This window comes from Manacus candei, unplaced genomic scaffold (genome assembly GCF_025592945.1).
Source record: "Manacus candei isolate 608988 ecotype Guabito, Panama unplaced genomic scaffold, ASM2559294v1 h1tg000049l, whole genome shotgun sequence".
In the NCBI taxonomy this organism is placed as follows: Eukaryota; Metazoa; Chordata; class Aves; order Passeriformes; family Pipridae; genus Manacus; species Manacus candei.
The window spans coordinates 4,299,097-4,323,453 of record NW_026138097.1 but is presented as its reverse complement, the minus strand read 5'-3'; the positions used below and the strand labels follow the sequence as shown (position 1 = coordinate 4,323,453).

Below are 24,357 nucleotides of genomic sequence, written 5' to 3'. Positions count from 1 at the left end.
GGCAATCTGATCTATAGTAGCAACACCAGCACCATGTTAAATTGTGAGTTGAATTTGGTGCGCTGTTCTCCCTATTAAAGTGTCATGCCGGGTATGTGTTGCTAATAAGTATGTATGGGGTTTAGCTATGCAATTTGAAGTAAAATGCTGCCCAAGATATCTGACAAAGACTGCAAAACAGACCTCTATCATACCTGCAAGGCACAAGTATTGCTTTCTTTTTTTTCCTCTGATGGGACGTGGATTATTTGGAGGGACAGGAATCAGTCATCTGCCTGTGGTTTTCCCTAGCAAAGGCTGTGAACAGCAGGGCAACAAAGTACACAAGAAAATCTTACTGGAGTACTGGCATACAGAGCCTGATACTTCTGCAACATTGCAATGCAGAGTTTTCTAACAATATATAAATATTCTACCTGTAATTAGTTTTTCAGTTTGCTTTTTTTTCTTCCATGGTGATGTGACAATTGTCATCTCTCCTAGCACTCTAGTAAATATTGATGTACTAAATTTAATTTAAGAAAACTCTAGCGAAGAATCCTCCATGTCTGTTTTTGGATTTTGCTTCTGGACATATGAGAGTAGCCTCCTGCTCAAAGTTTCTTCCTTTCTTCATTTCTTCTTCATTTAGGAGTTAAATTATGTAAGGATAGCCAGTTTAGTAGTTGTTTTGAAGGACTGAGTTGCCTCAAGCCCCAATACTCCCCTAGTAGCTGAGCAGAGAGGATTTTTTTAGAGATGCTAGAAGAAGGAATAAAGATGTTGCTATCATGTAGTGTAGTACACAAATGTCTTAGAAGTATAGATCAATTAGTTTTCTCAATTGCATTTATCAGCATAAGTCCTATGAGCTGTACTTTTAACTTCTTTTCATGTAGAACCCAGAACTAAATTGTATGAAATTGAGATCTGTAGATCTCAATTGAGATCTATGCTTTCATGTTTGAAATTGCAACAGTTCAAATTGCTGTTTTAGCACAGGACTAAGCTTTGTCATGCTAATCTTAATTTGTGCTGTTGCAATTTCAGATTCAAATTTTATGAAATGTAGTGTAGGATCTGTAATACTGAAAACATTTTCAGTTTTTTATTATGCTATATTATTTGATTCTTCGTATTGTGTTTCAGTCAGTGGAATTATTAAGCATATATCTGGTTTGAACTATTTTATGGGTTTGGGTTTTTTCTTTTAATTTTTGTTATGTGCTCCTTCTTTTCCCCCCAGATTTCTTAGCAGTTTTTCCTGTCTGGCTGACACATGAGTTTGAGGAGTGGAAACTCTTTAAGGGGAGAGAAGAAGCTGGAGCAAAAACTGTATCTTATTCTCAAAACTTGTTTTCCTTCATTCTCACCTCCCCCTTCCTTTTACCTCTACACTTTCTAAATGACCATGTTATCTGGTTGAACACATTTGTGAAAGCATAAAACTAATACAGAAGGTTAGATTTTGTAGTTCAAGTAAATGATTTCTTAATAAAATATTTGTTATTACATGTGTGATAGTTTGTCATATCTCTTGCAGACCTACATTTCTCCAAGTGCTGCTATATTTAAAGCAGAAGAGGTTGGTGAAGAAACAGAGGCTATGCTAAACAACATGAGAGTTTATGGAACATGTATTATCATTCTTATGGCCATAGTAGTTTTTGTGGGAGTAAAGTATGTCAACAAACTTGCTCTGGTCTTTCTTGCCTGTGTGATTCTTTCCATCATTGCCATATATGCTGGAGTTATTAAGACTGCTTTTGACCCACCCGACTTTCCGTAAGTGCAATATTTAAGTTGTGTGGGTTATTTAAAAGAAAAAAAAAAAGTGTGGGGAGGGAATAGTTACTGTAACCATTTCATGTTTTAAGCTAAGCTTCAAAATACAAGGGCACTGGCTTCAATGGTAGGTTTAAGGGGTTTAGGCACTGATGTGCTTATTTGTTATTCTGAGTTACATATCTGAATCTTTCTCTCATTTTTCATAAGATGTGATACTCTAGAAAATGTTCTTTTGTGCTTAAAATTACTAGCTGTTATTCCACCCTCACCTAAAGAATAAAAAGGTGGGTTTTACTGACAGTAAATATAACTGCTTTATCTAAATTAAAAACTTATGGAATAAAGTAAAAACTTCAAGAAAACATATTAGCTATGAACCAGAGTTATGAAGGAAACATACTTTCAAACTTTCTGTGTTATGAGGAAATTTTTGAAACTTCCATTTTTCCCTTCCTAAAATTGAGACATTGCAGTGTTAAATTCACTTGTGTTTGTGAAGGCTTTCTTGTTAATAAAATAAAATTTTATTGTTGTCACACATGATATTGCTTCTCAACACCTTCAATTTGTTCAACTCCTTAGCTAAGAGTTATTGCTTTACTCCAGTTATCAGTATGTGAGTTACATTTTTGTGCATCTTTTTCTGTTTAAAGAGAAAACAAGATTATATTGCTTGAAACACTAGTGGAATAGGCTGATAACTTCAGTCCTGCATGGCACTTCATAACAAGAGTTATCCTTTGCTGTATGATTGTTACAGATTTTATAGTACTTTGAAGTGTGGGTAATTGTATTACAAATTGAGCATTACTGTTTTGTAACATGATACTGTCCTCAATTGAAAAAATAAGTGTGATCAAAAATTCTGACATATATCTGGATTAACCTTGAGTTTCTTACCAGCTGTAACTTCCAGTGGGGAAATAGTTAAATCTTTTAATCACCTATAGAAGTAAAAGAGAGTTTATCTGGATATGTAGCATGGGTAAGACTGATTATCAAGTTCCTGGAAACCTTGTATGAGGCTGCTACTGTGATATACTATTGTATGGGGTGAAAAAATATAAAGAAAGGTTTTTTCCCAGTAAATATAATTGTTTACGCTTACAGTCTGCCTCAAAATTAGAAACTCAAGTGCGGTTTTAATTTATGATAAGGCTGATCTGATGATGAACTGGTCATCAAAAAACCCAACTTCCACTTAGCTGGTTAGTTAGGTTAATATCACCAACTTCCATTAAGTTTGGCCATTGTATAGGTGGTAAAATAGTTTACTTCATGATCTCTCAGTTGAATCAAACTGAAAGAAGTTTCCATTGGTTGAATCAATTGACCTTGCTTCTATAGGGTCACCAAAACTAATAACAATTAAAAAGAAAAATGAGCAAGACAAGTGGCAAGATGATCTCTTTAGCAACAGCTTTCTGTTGAACCTGTTTAACTTACATGTGATGCCATACCTTGAAACTGTACTGGTGTCCTGTACTCCTCCTATGGCATCTACTTTTAATTGCACACAGAAACAGACTATTGCACTAGGGCAGTATTCTACTTGACTTCATATACTTGTTCTAATGCCAAGTGGTATGTTTTTACTGTTTGTTATCAACTTCTTAACTGAGCTCCTTCAGAAATATAACATGGGTTCTATCTGATTTTTGACTTATCTGCCTAACCCACATGGGATTTTTTTTATATTCCTTCTTTTGTCTTCAGATATATATATATATATATATATCATTTGAGTATTAAGCAAAACTGGAATAGAGATCTCCTAAACATCTTTTGTGTAGTTTAGCAAAGAAATATTCCATGATACTTAATATTTTTTGCTGGTAGGAATTTGCACTCCCATCAATGTTTTTAAATTTTGCTATTTAACTTTCCTGGCTTATTTCCTACCTTTTGGATTGTAATATTTTCAAGGATCATCTAAAGTTTTTATTTGCTAGAAAAGGGAATGATGTACTTGCCTAATATTACTTTCATATTTTCTTGGTTAGACTCATCTTTATATAAAGTATTCCTTAATTTCCCTGATTTCTTGTAGGACTAAATGAATCATTATCTCTGTTATCTAGTCAAGCTACTTAAATTGATTATGTTTTCTAAAGAATAAATCAGAAAGCAAAATAGCTATTAATACCTTAAAGCTGAAATATTTGATCCATGTTTTAAAGGCTATTGATGAAGGTTATACATTTAGATGTAGAAACTATATACTGTTTTAGCAGATGTAGTACGAGTCTTAGATACTGTGAATAATAGGTTTCTGAAGAAGTCTGAAAGACATAAAATGCTTTAATGCACACCCTATATTAAAGGATCACTGATTTTTTTTTTCTTGTTTGTAGGATCTGTCTCCTTGGAAACCGTACATTATCAAAACGCAGCTTTGATGTCTGTGCCAAATTTACTGAAAGTAATAATGAAACAAAGACTACACCTTTGTGGCGCCTCTTCTGTGATAGCTCATTGCTTAATGCTACATGTGATGACTACTTTCGTCTCAATAATGTAACAGAAATTCAAGGGATTCCAGGAATAATGAGTGGAGTTCTAACTGGTAAGTTGGAAAGCACAGTGATTTAAAAATTTTTGGATGTTATTAATTTGGCTGATAGCTGGTTAGTATTGTAGTGATCTAACCTGTCACTACTATTTTACCTCTAATCTGTTGCTGTGAAAGATTGCTACCTTGAGCATGCTTCTTCCTATAAAATTTTCATCTGGTTTTAGAAACTTAATATCAAGTGCTTTAATTTGGGGGTCATTGGAGTTTTTTAGGCACACTTTCAAAAACCACTGTTCAATCAAAAAGAAAAAGGTAGTAAAGTGCTTATCACAGCTATTTTTTTGAAGTGTTTGGCTCCTTTGTATGCCAGATACACATTTCAGTAAGCCATTCATTAATACATTTTCAAACTCTCCTGAGGGAGAACTTGTTTCCAATTTACAGCTAGTGCAATGAGGAATGAAGTCCAGTGGCCTGTCCAATGTGTACAGCAAGTTAGTGATTGATTTAGAGAAAAGCAGCCTACAAAGTGTATAGATTTTTCTTCTGTTTACATTTTTGTCCAGTTGTGACAGCTTGGCATTCCAATTGCACAGTCATGAGATTCATGTAAGAGATTCTACTGTACACGCACAAGGATGTTTTGATACCTCTCCTCTGCTTTCTCTTAAAATAAGGTTTGATTTATATAAATATGCAATGGTACCTACACAGGGACACGAGGCAATCACTACTGCCATAGTAATTCAGTTTAAAATACCAAATATAAAGTATATAGTAAATGAAACATAGGCTTCTCTGAATGTAAATTTGTGTGTTTAAAAAAAGATAATGAAAAATGAAATTATTTCTGATTTGAAATGTTTCTTACAAGAAATGTGACTTAGAGTTTGTTCTGTGCATTTTACAATTTACCATAAGAAGAAAGGTATTAAATCAGATTGCTCAAACTATCGTGGTATTACTCTGCTTTCCATTGCTGGCAAAATCCTGGCAAGAATACTCTTGAACAAATACCCACTATAGCAGAAGGTATCCTTCCTGAAAGTCAGTGTGGTTTCAGAGCCAACAGGAGCACCACAGACATGGTATTTGTCCTCAGACAACTACAAGAGAAGTGTAGGGAACAGAACAAAGGTCTCTATGTAACCTTTGTTGACCTCACCAAGGCTTTTGATACTGTGAACAGAAAAGGTCTGTGGCAGATTTTGGAACGTTTAGGTTGTCCCCCTAAGTGCTGTAAAATGATCGTCTCACTCCATGAGGATCAGCACGGCCAAGTTAGATATGGTGATGCACTTTCTGAGCCCTTTTTAATTAAGAATGGTGTGAAACAAGGCTGCGTTCTCGCTCCTACCCTATTCACCGTCTTCTTTAGCATGATGCTCCAAAGGGCCACAGCAGACCTCGATGGTCAGGACAGTATCTACATTCGATACCGTACTGATGGAAGTCTATTCAATCTAAGGCGACTGAAGGCCCACACCAAGACCTTAAACCATCTTGTCCGGGAGCTGCTTTATGCTGATGACGCCACCCTTGTTGCCCACACAGAAGCAGCCCTGCAGCGTTTAACATCCTACTTTGCAGATGCTGCTGAGCTCTTTGGACTGGAAGTCAGCTTAAAGAAGACAGAGGTCCTCCATCAACCTGCACCTCAGGAAGTCTTCCATCATCCCCACATCACCATTGGCCAGTTGGAACTCAAATCAGTCCAACAGTTTAATTACCTCAGTAGCCTCATCTCAGATGGTAAGATCGACAGAGAGATAGACAACAGATTAGCAAAGGCATATAGTGCTTTTGGAAAACTCCACAAAAGAGTATGGCATAAGAAACACTTGAAGAAAAGCACCAAGATCAGTGTTTACAAAGCCATAGTGTTGTCGACTCTCTTATATGGCTCCGAATCATGGGTCATCTACCGCCACCACCTGCGTCTCCTAGAACGCTTCCATCAATGCTGCCTCCGTACAATCCTAAACATCCACTGGTCAGACTATGTGACCAACACATCTGTTCTAGAGCAAGCAACTGTCACAAGTATTGAGGCCATGTTGATGAGAACACAGCTGCGATGGGCAGGGCATGTCTCAAGGATGAAGGACCACCGCCTCCCTAAGATCTTGCTTTATGGTGAACTTGCCACTGGCTGCTGCATGAGAGGAGCCCCGAAGAAAAGATACAAGGACTCCCTGAAACAACATCTCAGCCTTGGCCATATTGATCACCATAACTGGTCTACTCTGGCCTCCAGTCGGGAGGCCTGGAGACACACCATCTATAACGCAGCTGTCTCCTTCGAGAACACACGCAGGATCACTCTCGAGGAAAAAAGGCAACGCAGAAAGAACCGTGTATTGCAGAATACACCATTTAAGGAGTCTTTCTGCTGTGCCTTTTGCAATCAGATATGTCTGTTACGTATTGGCCTCATAAGCCACCAGCGTACCTGTAGCAAATGTGGATAGAGCCTTCCCAAATCTTTGTTTGCGAAGCCCAGCCATGACATGCATATCTACAGTTTTTCCTAAATATTTTTGTATTTCCTCCTCCAGCTCAGAAGACAACTATATGTTCTTTTTTTTTTTTTCTGCTACCCTGTAAGATTTAAACTACTCTTTTGCTTTTGGAGGTTTCAGGCTGAGCACTGATTTTTCTTGTTTTGGAAAAATGTGCTTTTGTTCTGTTCATTGTTTTGTTCACTGTGTAATATTTACTTGAACTAGCAATCCTGTATAAAAGTACATTTTGCTAATTTACTCTCACGTGATGCTAAGATCTCTAAAGACCATTAGGAGTCTGCTGAAAGCTCAGTGTGAGGGATATGCTTTCCAGTGTTTGTTACTTGTTGGTTAGCTGTAGTGAATTTCATCAATTGCATTATGTTTATTTACTGAGTCTAATATGATTTTTTTCTAGTTCTTTGCAGTTGGTTTTGCTTCTACAACTTTGATTTAACTGAGTATTGCCAGTAAGCTTTCTCATCTTGCTACTAGCTCACTTTTTTAGGCTGTTTGAGTGTACTGGATAGCACTGGTTAAATACTGCTGCTTATCCTTATAGAAGCTTACTGGTGGCTCTTCTGCATTACAAAACTACTTACATTTACTTTTACCTGTTGTTTTCTGTCTTTGAACCGTTTTATCCATGTGAGGAGTTTTCCTCTTATACCACGGCTACTGTAGGTTCCTTGGGTGAGGAATATTTGAAAAACATAGGAAATACAGGTGGACTGATTTAAGTGGATCACCCTCATTTAAATTTCCCTCAAGGAATTTGAATACTTCTGACAATTTTCTTTTACAAAAGCCAAGTTGAGGCTTCCCCAGTTCCTCAAAACTCAAGAAAATAGCTGCTTTTTTTTTTTTTCAGAACTCAAAGATAACACCCATATGTTTACTGTCTCTTATGAATTGCTGTTGTTGCTGTGTTCATGATGTTCATGCTACTTCTGAGTCTTTAGTTTCTATGTCTCTCTGAAACCCTTTTAAATAAAAAAGTTTGCGTTACGTTTGTCCTTGAGTAGCAGTACGATTTCATGTCAACCTCAGGTCTTTCAGTATTCTTGGAGGTTTCAGGCTGAGTACTGATTATTCTACTTTTAGAAATACATGCTCTGCTTCTATTCACTGAGTAACATTTCTTTGAACAAGAACCACTCTAACAATGCATTTCACTATCCTAGTGTCATATAATGCTAGAACTTAGGTGTCCTCCTTGCTGAGTGTGAGCACAAATTCTGATACCTAGCATAAGTTTGAGCTTGACTTGCAAAGATTTCTCAGGGAGGGTTTTCCTCCACTCAGTGTCTGTTCTGCATTGTAGGTAGACTTTGGAGCTGCTCTGCACATTAAAGATTCTTGAGCTGTGAGTGCGAATACTCAGATACCATGACTGGGTGTCCCAGGAAGTGTGTGTTGAGTCCTCACACTATTTATTGGGCATTCATATACAGAAAGTCTAAATCTCTTATACACCTTCTTTGAATGTTATCCTAACAATAATAAATCATTCTACAAATGGCTGAACAAATATGTCTGTAATCCTAACAGTAATGATAGAATTTCCAAATTGCTTTAATCAATGTTATTCTGCTTCATGGTAGCATGCTGGTCTGATGCATTGTGTGTGTGTCCTAAATGTTGCTAGAGGAGCCTCAGCAATCCATGAATGGTCCTAGAGGTGACAAATGTCTGGACTCTTCTGAAAAGTGATTCTTTTTTCTCACCCTAACTTCCAAGTCCCCTTGGATTATCACTTGTGGGAAAATGAGTATAGAAAAGCTCTATGTGACATGTTATGAAATGGGAAAGTGATTTCTATTTAACAAAATATCTAAGCTAATTTTTCCCACTCATGCTGGCACGAACAGTTCCACAATTGAGTTGTGTGTGTTGGAGTGGTCAGGCCATTGTCAGTCCAGTGTCATACTAAATAAAGGACACAAACTGTTGAGTCCTTGTTAAATATTTAAGTGGTTTTGATTGGCAATTACAAACTGATTTTTGGACTTTCCTTTATGCTCCACAGGAAGTAGATGCTAATTTGGAGATCTTGACTTATTTTACATCAGTCCTCAAATCTTTGTGAAAATTCCTGAAATTTACAATTCTCTTGTTTCCTTAACTCTTCTAATGGCTTCAGTCTTATCTCTAGATGGATTTATTACTTCTCTTCATTTGATTGAACTAACACACATATTCTGTAGCAATTAATACTTAATTTTAATCTTTATTCTGCTGTCTCTTACAATTCTCATGCGTTCTTCCGTATATACCTACCAATTGTAAGATTTCTGTTATGAATCTGGATATGTGTATCCTCTCTTTGGTAACTTATGGTTCAAAGTCAGTCTCATATTATGCTCAAGGTAACTTTTTGCTATTTTGGAGGCTTAGAATACTGTGCTTAAATTCCCTAAAATTGTACAGAATGGCTAAAAATTGGCTATTTGATCATCCTGGCAGTCCATGGAAATTGTTTATTTCCATGCTGTAAAATCCTTTGTGTTCTTGACAGGGTGGGAGAGCATCTACTTTGTTTCCTCACATGTGATAGGATAACTTGTCTTATTTTAAAATAGGAGTCAGTGTTGGATATTCTTACAGTCTTGTCAAGGAGCACAACCAGTGTTCCCACAAATGTAAACTCTCTCAAGTTGCTGGTTCTTTGACCCTCAGTTGCCTTCAAACAAACATCCTTAGTTTGCTGGGGAATTTAAACCACATTCTGCTGGGGTTTTGTGGTGGTTTCACCCCCCACCCCTCTTCCCTGGGGGGACTGGAAGTAGTTGATCCCAGGTGCGTTTCCGATGTGGGGCCAATCAGAGCTGCGTTTCACCCCTATGAAATTAGCATATTACAACAGCCGGAGGAAGTTGTTGGCAGAAAGGATCGAAGCCACGAGGGGTGGCCAGGGGCCCCCAAACCCAGGGGGCCCCTGGGCCTCCACGGCCTTAGTCCAGCCAGGGCTGGGGTGGTTTCTTCACTGTTTCCCCCCACTGTGAGTGGGGGGAGCAACAATCGTGAAGCAGAGCTGGAAGAATTCCAGGCAGAGGAGAGAAAACTTCAAGCAGTCTCGCTGCCACCTCCCCCACAATGGTGGGGGAGGAGGCGACCTGGAGCTGAGACTGAAACATGGAGATGGGCCGAGGGGCTCAGAAGTGCCCTATGTTAGGTTTGGACGAGGACAGCCAAAAAACCGAAGGACAAGGAATGTGGGGGAAGAATGCCTCCTTGTGACACATGGAAGCTGAGCTGATCTAGCAGCTGAGACATAGAGAAGCCAAACCAAGCAGGCTTTTTCTGGGTAAGGACTTTTGATGAAAACTATTTGGGGAATAAAAAACTGAGCAAAAACCCAGAAAATCCTGCAACCTGGGGAGGAAGAGTGAACTCGAAGTGGAGAAGTCCCTGAATCTTACTTCCAGGAGGAACCTTCACAAACCAGGGGAAAGGACTCAAAAGCTGACTCCCTGTAACTCGTGATGAAGACCTGGTGCAGCAAGTGTTCCCTTGCAGTCCAGGAGGAGACCTTGGCAGAGACCGAGGAGCTGGTGGGGGTGCAAAAGACCCCTTCCCTGATACCCCAGTGAGAGAGACTTTAACTGTCGCCCTGAAGGTTTTTCTTCTGAACTGATGTGGGAGGACCCCCCAGGAGTGGTAAAAGTTGTATTAATAATGTGTGTTTATTTGCTTTTTAGTTTCTATAGTTTTTATTCTGTTAGTAATAAATTTTGATATAATTTCCCCATGCTGAGTTTTGCCTGTCTGAAACCTTCTCTCCCTTACATTGAGGCAAATTGTGGGGAAGCTTGGAAATTGGATTTTTTGGGGGAACCTCCCACAGGTTTTTTTGCTTATCAGTGATTTTCTGAAGTCTGGTTACTCTGCTTTTGTCACCATGTGGAAATCCTTCACCATGAACAGCTGAATGCTGAAGTGTTGTCCAAGATTATTCTGTATGGCAGGTCTCAAAGAACTCAAGTTACTGTTAACTAGCATTTCTTCTTTGTACTGGTCCTCAAAATACAAGAACAAGAAATATTAATGTATGCTAAGATTACCTGAACCTGGAGATAATTTCCTTATCTTTTCACAATACATCATGATAATACATCCATATGCCTGTGCAATGTAAGTGGACATTCTACAAATATATTAGCATTTAATTTTCTAACTAAATTTTTCTTTAAGGGAAGAGAAAATTTTATATGATGCATCTCATACACTACTGCATTTTTACTGGCTTACAGTGGGAATATCCACCCCTTAAAGTTGGTATTAATCATATTGGGAAACATGATTTTTGTGTAAGAAAAGGCATCTGATTAATAAGATTATTTCATTCTCACTACTTGATATCCTGAAACAGTGAGATGACACTGACTTTTGTTTTTCCCCTCCCTTGTAGATAATCTCTGGAGTACCTATTCAGAAAAAGGATCAATAGTTGAGAAAAAAGACCAACCGTCCATTGCCGGATCAGAAGAGACAAAAATGGGTGGACTCCCTTATGTTTTTACAGACATCATGACCTACTTCACAATGCTAGTCGGGATTTATTTCCCATCTGTGACAGGTAGATACAACTATTTTTCTTGAGCGAGGATCTGTACTTACAGCTGGAAGAAGAATACTTTTCACACGTGTGACTGTTTATTGGGTACACATGATGTTGCTAGTCTGTGTGTCTGAGGTTATGTACCTGAAACCTTCTGGTGCTAGGGAGATCAGCTAGAGTGGCTGATTACTTTAGGAGGTTATAGGACTTAAACAAGAAATCAGTTTTTAAGGACTATTTTCTATGTCTGTAAAGAAAGCAACAACCTCGTGTATTACTAAATATTTATTCAAAATAAGATTCATACCTTTATAATACTTTAATCTTCAAAGGTATGAGAGAACAGTTTAATATTGAAATGACTGTTTCAGATATTAAAGCTGTTAACTGTGTGAGATGTGTTTAAATGTCCATTATTTTTTTTGACACTGTAACTGTGGAGACTTTTTTATCAAGCTTAATTTCATTTTCCTCAGCTCATGCTTGACTAAAACAACCAGACACGTTTTTCTTCAAAAGTCCCAGTTGAAGCAATTGTAATATCAAGTAACAGAATGGAACTCCGCAGTGGAAGTAATACCAAGTCCTTTGTATTTTTATTTGAACCCCACTGTTCCCATTTCTTTACTTCAGACTCTTTTATCAACATTTTATCATATCTGAACCTGTGGTTGGGTGTCATTCCATGGAGTTTGACAATGGTTTTCCACTGGAACATCTTGACATTAGCTTCCATGTTTTTGCCTCCAGCAGTCAGATCACATCTAGAAAAGATGGCAGAATTAATCAGTTATTATATATTTTTTCCTCCTCCCATCACAGTATGTGCTAGAAAATGCTTCTGTTCTCTTGTTATATTGAAACAGGGATGTGTACATGTGATTTTTCTAACCATTTTTTTTCTTCTTGCCTGCTTCTTTCTTTTTTTTTGTTTCTATGCTTTTATTCTTTAGTTTATTGATTTGCTTGCATATCTTATTATGGTGGTCTGTTTAGTAGAAAGTTAGTGCATTGACCACACTAGCTAAAATTGCTAAATCCCTGTTAGTTTATAACATCCATCCCCAATATTTTGCTACTTCTTATGTTTCTTCATTTCAATAATGATTCTCAGGTTATAGTTGAAAAATATTTTTAAATTTTTTTTATCTGCATTTTTACCAACCTTTATGGGATTTGTTCATTCAACAGTGAGTAGTAACACAAATTTCTGAATAAAATGAAGGTATAAGTTGCAGATTTGTGCAGAATTATAATATACTACTGCAGTCTGCTTCATTGGTAATCCTGTGTTAAATCAGGCTTAAAATTAAATGTCCTTGTTCTATTAGTTATTTCCATGGATTTCTGTTAATTTTTTAATGACATATAAATTTCATCTCTTTTTAAGGTATTATGGCAGGTTCAAACAGATCTGGAGACCTAAAGGATGCTCAGAAATCTATTCCTACTGGAACAATTTTGGCTATTTCAACTACATCTTTTATTTGTATCCTTTATGATGTGACTTTTTTCTAGTCTGCATTCTGTAGTTTAGGTGTGCGTTTTTATTGGAAAGTCATTAGAGTTGCCTGAGTATAAAATGAATTAAATCTAACCTGAAAAGAAGTATTTTATATTTGTATATTTGTAATATAAGTATTATTTATAGAGATCATTAAAATATCTCAAATTCTATTTATAAATTATTTATTTAAAAATATTTATATCCTATATTCTACTAGCTTCAAATTCCAAGATATAGCTGACATTTTTTGTAAAGTGTCATAGATGTTTTTAGCATCATGCTTCAGTTGGCAGATTTTTGTTATATTCAGCGTAAACAAATCTTGAACCAAACAACCAGCAACAGAAATTTTTGTTCCTTCAAAACCTAGAGGACACAAATGCTTACTTATTTATATGAGAAAATACCTGTTCTGTTGTGTGACGTATGAACTGGGTACTTCCAATACTTCACAAATCAACTATGTATCAAATACAGTCATAGAGAATATAAACTAAAAAATTATAGTAGGGAAGAACTAAAAAAACCAAACAAAAACAACTATGAAACACCTTCCCCCCCCACTTCATTATCATGAACATTTCCATTTCATACCTACGTGAAAAATGGTGGGTTTTTTCTATGTAATTATCTACAACATAATCTTCCTTCAGTCTCAGTTACAGATCTCTCCTGTATAGTGTTGTTTGGTGCCTGTATAGAAGGTGTGATATTAAGAGATAAGTAAGTCATATTCAACTTCTAATTTTACAGAGAGTATATATAATCATGGGTTATATTAATAGGACTTATTAATTACTCTTCTGTGAAATATCTATGTGATACATATTTCTTTTGCTTTGATTAAAACTGGAGGGAAAGTCTATCTGCTAACCTGAGATGGCTGCAAAAATGAGTCATGTTATCAGGCTGTATTCTTTCGAAAAGCAGAAACAGAATCTAAGATAAATGTCTGAAGTGGAGCCAGCCTAATAAAATGTTCTTGATAAAGAAAATTGTAACTAGTATTTGCAGAGCTGATGGGTAGGGATAAGAGGGCTGGTATTACTTAGAGAGAATATGCTCCTGAGGGACAAAGACAAGAAAAAAATTTGTTACACAACAAGAAGAGTTTATGGGACTGCAGTGCACCATCAAACCTGTAACTCCCATTGAATGTATGACTCTCTCTTGCTTTAAAATATCAGTTTTAGATCAAGAGTCATGTCAATTTTCAACCATGTAATTGCCTAACGACATTTAAGGCGCAATATGAAGCATGAAGGGAATAAACATAATGGAGATTAGTATGAACAGAATCTCCAGATTTTGATAAATTTCTCCATTAGGAGAAGCTGAGTTGATTAGGATGAAACTGTTGTCGGATTTCACATTTGCTTTCTTGCTGGTGTCTGGTTCTCTTTTCTGTTGAAGCCTAGGTTTGCTTTTGGTGATAAAGAAGTGGCATTGGGTTATTGTTTGAAGGTTGATGGAGTTGATGCTGAGACAACTTATTTCATTAGTCTAGAAGGAAAACTATAAGTTAAAAGCTGGATTCTATTCAAAACTAGTACAAGAAGCAACAAGGGATCATGATAGGCTTTTGACAACTGCATCTCACAGCATCCTTATAGGCAAGCTCAAGAAGTGTGGGTCAGATGAGTGGACAGTGTGATGGATTGAGAACTGACTGAATGGCAGATCACAGAGGGGTCATGATCAATGGCACAGAGCCTAGTTGGAGACCTGTCACTAGTGGTGTCCCCCATGGTTCTGTATTGGGCCCAGTATTATTTAACTTGTTCATCAGTGATGTGGTTGAAGGGGTAGAGAGCCTCCTCAGTAAGTTCACTGATGATACAAAACTGGGAGGAGTGGCTGATACTTCAGAGGACTGCGTGGCCCTTGAAAGGGACCCTGACAGGTTGGAGAGATGGGCAGAGAAGAGCCTCTGAAATTCATCAAGACCAAATGCAGGGTCCTGCACCTGAGGAGGAATAACCCCAGGCACCAGTACAGGCTAGGAGCTGACTTCTGGAAGGTGCTTCTGCAGAGAAGGACCTGAGGGTGAACCGTGAACCGGAAGTGTGCCCTTGGCCAACAGAATCCTGGGATGCATTCGGAAGAGCATTGCCAGAAGGTTGAGGGAGGTGATCTATCCCCTCTGCTCAACTTTGATGTGGTACATCTGGAGTACTGTGTCCATTTCTGGACTCCTCAGTACAAGAGAGACATGGAGCTTTTGGAGCAGGTCCAGTGGAGAGCTACAAAGTTGATCAAGGGACTGGAGCATCTCTCTCATGAGAAAAGGCTGAGTGAGCTGGGCCTGTTCCCCCTTGAAAGAAACAACTGAGAGGGGACCTCACAATGTCTATAAGTATCTAAAGGAGAGGTGCCAAGAAAATGGAGCCAGGCTCTTCTTGTTAGTGCCAAACAATAGGATGAGAGGCAACAGGCAGAAACTGGTGCTCAGGAAGTTCCATATGAATATGAGGAAGAACTTCTTTACTGTGTGGGTGACCATGCACTGAAACAGATTGCCCAGAGAGGTTGTGGAGTCTTCCTCACTGGAAATATTCAAGAACTGTCTGGTCACAATCCTGTGTCATGTGCTCTAGGACAATCCTGCTTGAGCTGGGAAGTTGGACTAGATGACCCACTGTGGTCCCTTCCAAACTGACCCATTCTGTGATTCGGTGATTTTTACTTTGAAATGATACTGCTTCATCAGTGAAAGTGTCTGATATGTTTTTCTTCAAAGTAAATATAAAAACTGAATCAAACTGCCTAAGAAATAGTAAATGATTTCTGAAATTAGAAATTAAAGCAGAGGTAGTATCTATAAACTCACATTTTTGAAAGTAACATATTTGAAATTTACTGGGGCAGGGGAGTTTTGAATTTTGCAAACTGTGATCTATCACTAGAACAGGTTGCATTGTAGCAGGAGCTTTGAATCTGTGAACTTTCATGTACAGTGCTACCAGCACAGTCGAGTGTATGGATTTTTAGTTTGGTTTAAAGACTGTTTTTTGGTTTGTTTTTTTTTCTTTTTTTTTCATTATGGTGGTTGTGTCTGCAATGGGAAAAAGTAGGTTGTACATCTTTCAGTATTTCTTTCATCTCTTCAAGTTATTCCTACCTTGTGTCTAATTAAATCACAAGCATTAGAATTTGAATTAAGAATAAATGTGCAGTTGTATAAATGTTATCATAGAAGCATAGCTTTTCCTCCTATAATTTTAAAGATGTGATTTTACTTTTTTCCCTCCGCTGAAAATAGTATGTAGTCATGCATCCAAGCTTGGGCATATGCAATAATTTGAACACTGGCTTACTATGTTAACTTTGTTGTGTTTCTTGATCCTGTTTTAAAAGCAGGTCTGAAAAGAGAAAGCATTTAATTTTTCTTAGTCTGTAGACTTTTCCTTTCCTCTGATGCTTTATTTTGAAAAATCTGAAAACATTGGGAAAAAAAATATGCTATCGCAATATAAATAGTCTTAAAAAGGATTTTGGTTACTTACTAACAAAAGTAAGATGAACTACAAGAACAAAAACGTCAGTTTGAAAGGGGGGTGAGTGAGGAATTACTGTTTTTTAGTTTACTCAATTATTCCATAAATAGCATAAAGTTAGGTATCTAAAAAAAATTAAAAACAGGGAGGTAGTATTAGATGGGATACCCAAGACTAATGAAAGCACCTCCTCCAGACTTCTACCCACTTATTTGCCATAGTAATTTAAAAATTGCATCAGGTAGCACAACAGTCAGAAGATGTGCAAAACTCTAGATGGTTGTGTCTAGTAATTTCTCTGATTACTTTGTATGTCAGTATCACCCTGTTAAAAGGAAAGGCTAATACTTTGTTTTGTGAATCGTCTGCTTATGCCCCAGACTATACCTGTGTTACTTTTATTACTTATCGAACAGACAATCTAGTTCCTAGCTGTCACAAGAATCTGTAAGATACATATGTGCATACTCCTGCTATTGCTGTTAATTCTGTAAAGTTTGCCAAAATACCTGATAATGGCTGCATGTCTGCTTAGAGGCAACACCTAGTGTGACGCAATTATTATATTTTCTTTGAAAAAGCAAAATAAAGAGAGATTGCTTGGTTGGGAAATCCTATATTTCATACTGTAACATGGTGTTTATTGTTAAAATTTCTGTTATCCAAAAAGATTGAAATGTGGGCACTGAAACTGTAGTAAAAGTTATTTTAATGCTTAGTGATTTTTTTAAAAATTATTTTTGTTTCCCCTGTTCTTTCCTAAGGTTTGGAGAAGCAGTTAATGGAAATCTAGTGGTTGGTACACTGGCCTGGCCTTCTCCATGGGTTATTGTGATTGGTTCGTTCTTTTCAACGTGTGGTGCTGGTCTCCAGAGTCTCACTGGTGCACCCCGTCTATTGCAGGCCATTGCAAGAGATGGCATTGTACCGTTTATTCAAGTGAGATTTGTTTTTGTCTTCACAGTGCTTCAAATGTGGCTTCTATTTTGACAAAAAAAAAGAGGCATAATTTCTACTGTTTTTATAGAACTGTGAGGAAAAGATTTGGAACTTGCTTCTGTTTGTGTACAATAATAGATCAGGCTATTGTAGGGCAAAGTTTGAGCTTCAATATTTTTGTGCAATGCAATTTAATTATATTTGTTTTTACACATAAAACTGGTTATAAACTGAGAATATAAGACTTCTGTAAATAGAAATAAATTAACTAAGAAGCAACTAACAACTGAACTTCTAGACTCCTGACTGTGTTTACAGCTTGTATTTGTGAAAGAATTGATCTCATCTCCCTGTGGAACTGCATAATACTTCTCGTATCATAGATACAATTCTAGTTTTTATTCATTTTTATAAGCTAAATAAAGTCAACAAAAATGTAACAATAGAATTCTATCCCCATGACTCCAAACATCAAGATTGTTCCAACATCTCTGTGCATGTTTTAAAAAGAAATAAATCAGATTTTTCTTGAAGTAAGGGAGCTGGCAAACAAAAGAGGAGGAGAGAATTCTTGCTGGGCTGCTTCTGTAAAACCTAGACAACTAGACATGAGTGGAAAATAAATAAATAAAACTAAAAAAAAAATAGTGCCTAAGAGAGCAAAGCTGTGATCTTTGCGGTGAAGTTTGGAGTTTGAAAGCTTACCTCAAGACTTGCAAGACTCTGTATCTGTAACAGGAAGTAAATACACTAAATATGCTTGGCTGGGAGGACTGAATGGTGGTGGAGTTCGACTTGTCAGTGGAAAGGGGTTGTAATGTGATAAGTTGTAAATGCTGGGTAGTATTAAGAGCGACAAGCAAAAAAATTCACTTTTGCCTGAAGTAAAAATTTGGTACTGAGAGGATGACAGTATGATTGCACCTTATCATGGTTAGATTTGAAAGGAGTGAAAACTGGAAGGAAAAAAATTGTAGTTTGGAAAGTGAGAGAAAGGGAATCGAAGAGAAACAGGCTGTTTAAAGAGGGATTTCAGACTCGAGGTGTGCTTGCAGTTTTGGAGCGATATGGCTGCTGCATGGACAGTCAGGGAAATGAGTTCAAGGAGATTAATACAGGAACAAGAGTATGACATATTTAAAAAAAAATAAACCAAAGGACTTGAAACATGAGCAGAAAAAAAAGGGAATTTTAATGTTATGGTAGGAAAATTGATGGATGACAGCTAAGGGAAGAAGACAGTATGGAGAATGAATTAGGGCTTCATCTCTGTAATTGAACGGAGGAGTATGGAGGAGAATAAGTACAGCTGGAACTTGAGGCAAAGCATTTTGCCATCTGTCACCAGTATAGCTGGATGGAATTCCCCACAAAGGAAATTACCACAAGCAAAATGATTTTTGGTAGGGCTCTATGCAGGATCACAGGCTTATCTGAGTCCTCTTTAAAGGTCAGTATTACATTCATAAGTACTGAATTGATACCTAATCTCTCTGTTACAAAAAATACTGCCCTCAACTATGTTAGCTGTTTACTAAGCATAAATCTCTCATGCATATGGATTTTAATTTACTGAAGAATATTTCAACAGCAGCTGTAATAGGATGTTAATGTTAGGTAGTCATTGCTTACTTCAGTAAGCATATTTCATATTGGAAATGGGGTGTTTTGCAATTTTAGTTTTGGCTTTTCATAGTATAGATTGCGTTATTTTCCTTTGTAACTAATGACTACTTTTAGTTCCTGTTAGAAGTAAGTTAGTTAGTTAATTCACAGTCTGCACCATAGTTCATAACTATATAATGAACAGCTTTCCCTAATCTTACTGTTTACTTGAATTGAACTAGATATTTGGTCATGGAAAAGCAAATGGAGAACCAACTTGGGCTCTGCTCCTCACTGCTGGTATTTGTGAAATAGGAATTTTGATAGCTTCATTGGACAGTGTAGCACCAATTCTTTCAATGTAAGTATGAATGCAGTGATTTGTGTTCTTAAGTTAAATAGTATTTTATTTTTAAATTAACTAGGTAATTATTTTTCTTGGTTAAATAATACATACTAGACTTTGTTTTCTGACAAATTATATTCGTTTGATCCTGGAGATAATATGAAACAACAAAATGTTCTGGCTGGAACTAATTTTCTACGCACAAAAAACTTTTTACATGACAGAGTTCTTGAATACTAATAAAAATATGTTCAACTTTAAAAGAAAAAAGGATTTTAAAATAAACATTCCTGCTATTTTAGGTCACGTGCATCTAGTAGAGACAGACAAAACCATTTAATACTTTAGGATATGAACTGAATTTTATTTTACTGAATTTGTCCATGACATAGCACCAAATGAGCTACTATGCAGAAACGTAACTCTGTCCCAGCCAAAAACAATACACCATGATTGTCAGTTATTTGCTACGTTGTCTCTGAAATATTTGTTTGAGGCTCTATATTATGCTAATACCATATTTTGAGGTGTAATATTCTATAAGTATTCTTAATCTATGTCATGTTCTATTGGTCACTGTGAACACAGCGTACAGGAGAATGGACACTTTCCTACACTTTTTTGGATTGTGTTCACTGTTTTAATCTGTCAAGTTAATTTCTTACTGGAAAATGCTCTTTTTTTCTTAACAGGTTTTTCCTTATGTGCTATATGTTTGTGAATCTGGCTTGTGCAGTTCAAACACTTTTACGAACTCCTAACTGGAGACCTCGTTTCAAGTATTACCACTGGTAGGGAATATTTCTTCATTCAGAACAGTTAAAAATAACTATACAGTCCTAAATTGTTGATTTTATTGCAATAATAAAACAAAATCTCCTTTCTGACTTAAATGAGTTATGATTCATGCACTGAATACTTTAAAAGCAACATTTGTTTTCATGTGTTTGGAATAGTGCTAGTAATAACAGTGATCATGAAAACATGGCTAATGTAGATGGCTTGGGAAGGGGTTACAGGATGACATTTTATATTGCTTATAAGGCAAGAGACCTGTGTGAAAATGAGGATGAAAAACATATAATCTGTCTTTTATATATAAATAAGGAGAATTGATAAAAATGTTCAGGAATGTTGGGACAATTTTCATTTTGGTTATGCAAAAAATATGCAAAACCACAACTTGTAAAAAAAAAATTTCATTCAATATACATCAGTTGACTCATTGATGATATGATCACTGGCTTTAGAATACACTTTGGACATTGCATTTTATAACTGAAGTAGACAAGTAGACACTTAACAAAATCACTAAAGGTCAATAATACTGAAGGTGAGGGTGTGGGTTTTGTCTAGTCTTTTTTTTTTAACGGCTTGAGGGTTTAAACTTTTCAAACTAAGATTGGGAAACTTCTTGATTTTTTTAACTGTATGTTAAAAATACATAATTTAATTAACAGTAATTTTGTTGAGAAATTTTAGTGCTGAAATACCTTAAAGCCTAGAACATATACGAGGTAAGCTGGCATGTAGGATGTAAGAGTTGCTTATTATTTTCGCTTTCAAAGAGTCGAGTGAAAATGAAATGTTGTGGTTTTACCTTTGTAAAAAACTTGTTGAATATGTTCAGTAGTCACACACTAGTTTGACACCTAACCCTCCAAAAACGCACATTTGACAACAATTCCTTTCTGTTTTTCTCAGAGAGATCAGTGAGCTAGCTGATTCACTGTGTGACTACTTACAACCAAAGCAGGTGTTGGAATGTTTGGCTGGAATTGGGATGGGATTTTATTTTTTTTAGTGAAAGTAGAGTCTTATATTAATTCAGGCATGAAAGAGCAGCTGTTGTTCTTTTTAAACAAACTACAAGATTGACATCCTCAAGAACAGGTAGAAAGCATTCCCTTAGTTTATAACTGGACTCAGTGCTTGCATGGTACTAAAGAAGTAAACTGAAGTACCAAACGAAAGTTGCATTTGCTGATACTCTTTGTCAATATAGTGAAAGTTAGCTCTAATTTGGAAATTGGGTGAAAAGTAATTTGGAGTGTTGTATGTGACTAAAAGTATACACAAAACTGTCCATTCTAAGATGATTTACATCTATCTTTGATAGTAACGTGCGCAAACCAGGCATACAGATTTTAGTCTGAAAATGCTTCTGTAATTTTTTCAGCTTACAGTCATTCTTTCTTTATAGCCTTCTCTTCTTTATTCTCTTCTACCCTCTTGTGTTAATGCGTAACAGACAGGCCACAACAGAAGTGAAGAATAGAACTGATGAGTCAAATTGGATTTAAAGTAATCAACTATTTTTGCTGGAAGAAACAATATTGTTTATTACTGTTTGAAAATTTTTTAGCCTAAATTCAAATCAACAGTAAGTGAGCGATAGTATTATGTTTTGAAACTGACCTTATTTGGTACTGATAGAGTTTCAGCACTGATGAATGTAGTAAATCTATTGTTATATCAAATTCAGTTGTATTATTTGTCACACAATGGTTTAAAATGTATTTTTTTGTAATTATCTGAAATTGGGACAGTATGTTTTTGCTTTTATAGTAGCTATAAAATGGCCTCTGAAGAAGAAAGGCCTTTCTGGAAGTTAACTTAAATAAGAAATTGACTTTGTAGAACATTTGCATGCCTATTTAAAAAAATGGAAAAAAATGGTTTCTTTTAGGACTCTTTCATTCCTGGGGATGAGTTTATGTCTTGCCTTGATGTTCATTTGCTCTTGGTACTATGCTTTGATTGCCATGCTAATCGCAGGATGTATATACAAATACATAGAATATAGAGGGTAAGACCATATATCTTATTTATTCTATATTTAATATCTTTAACAATCAGCAAAAAGCACTTTTGTATAAAATAGATACAACTGAAGTAATAAAATTCAGACTATTCCTTGAAACAGGGTAAGATCCTATCTCTGTTAAGTGCTGTAAGTTTTCAGATTCTAATTTCCTTGGAACCTCTTTTCCAAGCTTCTCAACAGCCAGAACTAATTGAAATAAGACCCAATAAGGCTGGGAAACTTTCATTGGAGCAGAGATGATGGTGTAAAGTTTTGGTACTTAAAGAACATCACCTCTCAATATCAACTGCTACAGAACTGTTACATTATTATTATTTTGTGCTGAAGCTCAAACTCTACTTTTTTTGTGTGTGGACTTTAGCACTTTTTAGAATTAATCATACTGAATCATACAGAGGATCCACTGAAAATTACCTGTTTTCTGAGGGCTTAGGTAATCTTTAAATTGCAACGTTGTATGCATTTGAGACAGACTCATATCTATAGGAAATGCTGAGCAAGTAGGAGACTTGAAAAGCATTCTGAGTTCATAACAAAACCAAAACTAAAACAGCAAGCAACACAATCTCCCCCACCTAAACAACAATAATAAACACTAGAGGTGATTATGATTAGTAATGTGCATGTTATCCTTTCCAAAGGAAATACATCCTATGCTGAAAAAAATTAGTAAGATCTTGGAGCAGGAAACTGAAGGTCTTAAGTGGATCAACTGGTATAAATCACTCCCCCTTTTGGATTCTCCATCTTCTAATATCTCTATTTCCAGATTAGATGCTTTCCTGAGTTTCTCTATTTAATGGGTTAATGATAAGGAAATTAATTTCCCTATTTTATCAAGGAAGTCAGATCAAATGGTAACAGTTCTGTGCATGTATATAGGCATGCACATACAGAAAATTATGCATATTTCCAAATTTGTATACAGGCTCTACAAATGTTGGCACATATCAGGACATTTACCTTGTAGAAAGAGATGCTTTGCTAGAGGTAGCAGAGTTCAGTGAGAATTCATGAATTCGTAAGTGGGAGGATGGGCAAGGGAGTTGGACCCTTTGCCATAGTATAAATCACCCTCCTGCCCACTTTCAGTCTTCAGTATTCTAATACTAGAATTAAAAGGACTGGAAAACATAGGGAGTTTAAAAGTGAGTTAAAAAGGAGGGTGGATGGACCTTTAGGCTTATCTGAGAGAGAAGCTGGGAAGGAAAGTAAGTGGAGAAAGCTGTGGTGGTGGTGTTGAGGGGAAGATAGATTACACTAATCCATACAAAGTCAAGCTTCACTTATTGATTTTGCTGCTTTAAAACAATTCCTTTTAAGTAGCTTTCACTTATTCATTCTAGTGCTAAAAAGCAACTTAAGTAGCTGTCGCAATTACAAAAATGCTTTTGAAGTATGAATAAAATAGACCATAGTAAATAAATACTTAAGAAAAAATTCCCTTGAGGGCACCTGGAACCGTTTCACCTTGGTTAGTCTTCAGTCCTGATTTAAATCTGCAAGACAAGGTTTTTTCCTGCATTTATGCAAAGAAAAGTGATCATTTCTTATGCCCATTATCCCCCACATGAGAAAAAAATACTTCCTTTGTATAAATAAATGGGACTCTGTTAATTGAATTTCTTCTGTGTCCTGAAGAGCGGAAAAAGAATGGGGCGATGGAATCCGAGGACTGTCTCTGAATGCAGCTCGCTATGCTTTGCTTCGTGTGGAAGACGGTCCTCCTCACACCAAGAACTGGAGGTAGAGTCACATAATTTTGAAATATGTCAGTGTATTGGGAATACTGCTGGTAAAGCTAATGGCCAAAGTGAAATTCACCATTAAAATAATGTTTTAATTTGGGCATGGCGATGATGTCATTGCAATAGTATTATTTTACTGCAATGGAATGCAGCTTATGGTCAGCATGTAATCAACTTTACTGGAAATATGGGCAAACTAACTCCAGTTTAAATTCATGGGGGTGTTGACATGGTTTTCAAAAGTGCAAAAGAATTTTAATGTTTGATTATTGATAGATTTTTCAGATTCAAAGGAACGGGTATCCTTGAGTCTCACTGTCTCTATGGAGGAAATGCTACAATTCCCTAAGCATGGTTCTTTTGCTTCTGCATATGCTCCATCTGAAATACATTGTATAAATATATGAAAGATCCTTTATTAGTGTAAATCCATTTTTGTGACATTCTTTTTTTTATATAGCTTCATTCAATAGTAACACTTTCTAAATTACTTAGATATTATTAAAACAAAATCTGACATTTATTGGCCATTTATACGTAA

At 36.4% G+C, this 24,357-nt stretch overlaps 1 protein-coding gene across 3 annotated transcripts in view; it reads left to right on the top strand.

The window, feature by feature from the left end:
- Positions 1-24,357, top strand: part of LOC127476161 (solute carrier family 12 member 7-like) — a 72,475-nt gene that overhangs the window by 26,878 nt on the left and 21,240 nt on the right. For all 3 annotated transcript variants that reach the window (XM_051798701.1, XM_051798700.1, XM_051798699.1), the window contains exons 7-16: positions 1,523-1,764; positions 4,122-4,333; positions 11,198-11,365; positions 12,738-12,836; positions 13,520-13,577; positions 17,116-17,290; positions 19,138-19,256; positions 19,934-20,032; positions 21,931-22,050; positions 23,710-23,814. In XM_051798701.1, the coding sequence (XP_051654661.1) occupies positions 1,523-1,764; positions 4,122-4,333; positions 11,198-11,365; positions 12,738-12,836; positions 13,520-13,577; positions 17,116-17,290; positions 19,138-19,256; positions 19,934-20,032; positions 21,931-22,050; positions 23,710-23,814 (1,397 nt within the window). The remainder of the gene's footprint in view (positions 1-1,522; positions 1,765-4,121; positions 4,334-11,197; positions 11,366-12,737; positions 12,837-13,519; positions 13,578-17,115; positions 17,291-19,137; positions 19,257-19,933; positions 20,033-21,930; positions 22,051-23,709; positions 23,815-24,357) is intronic.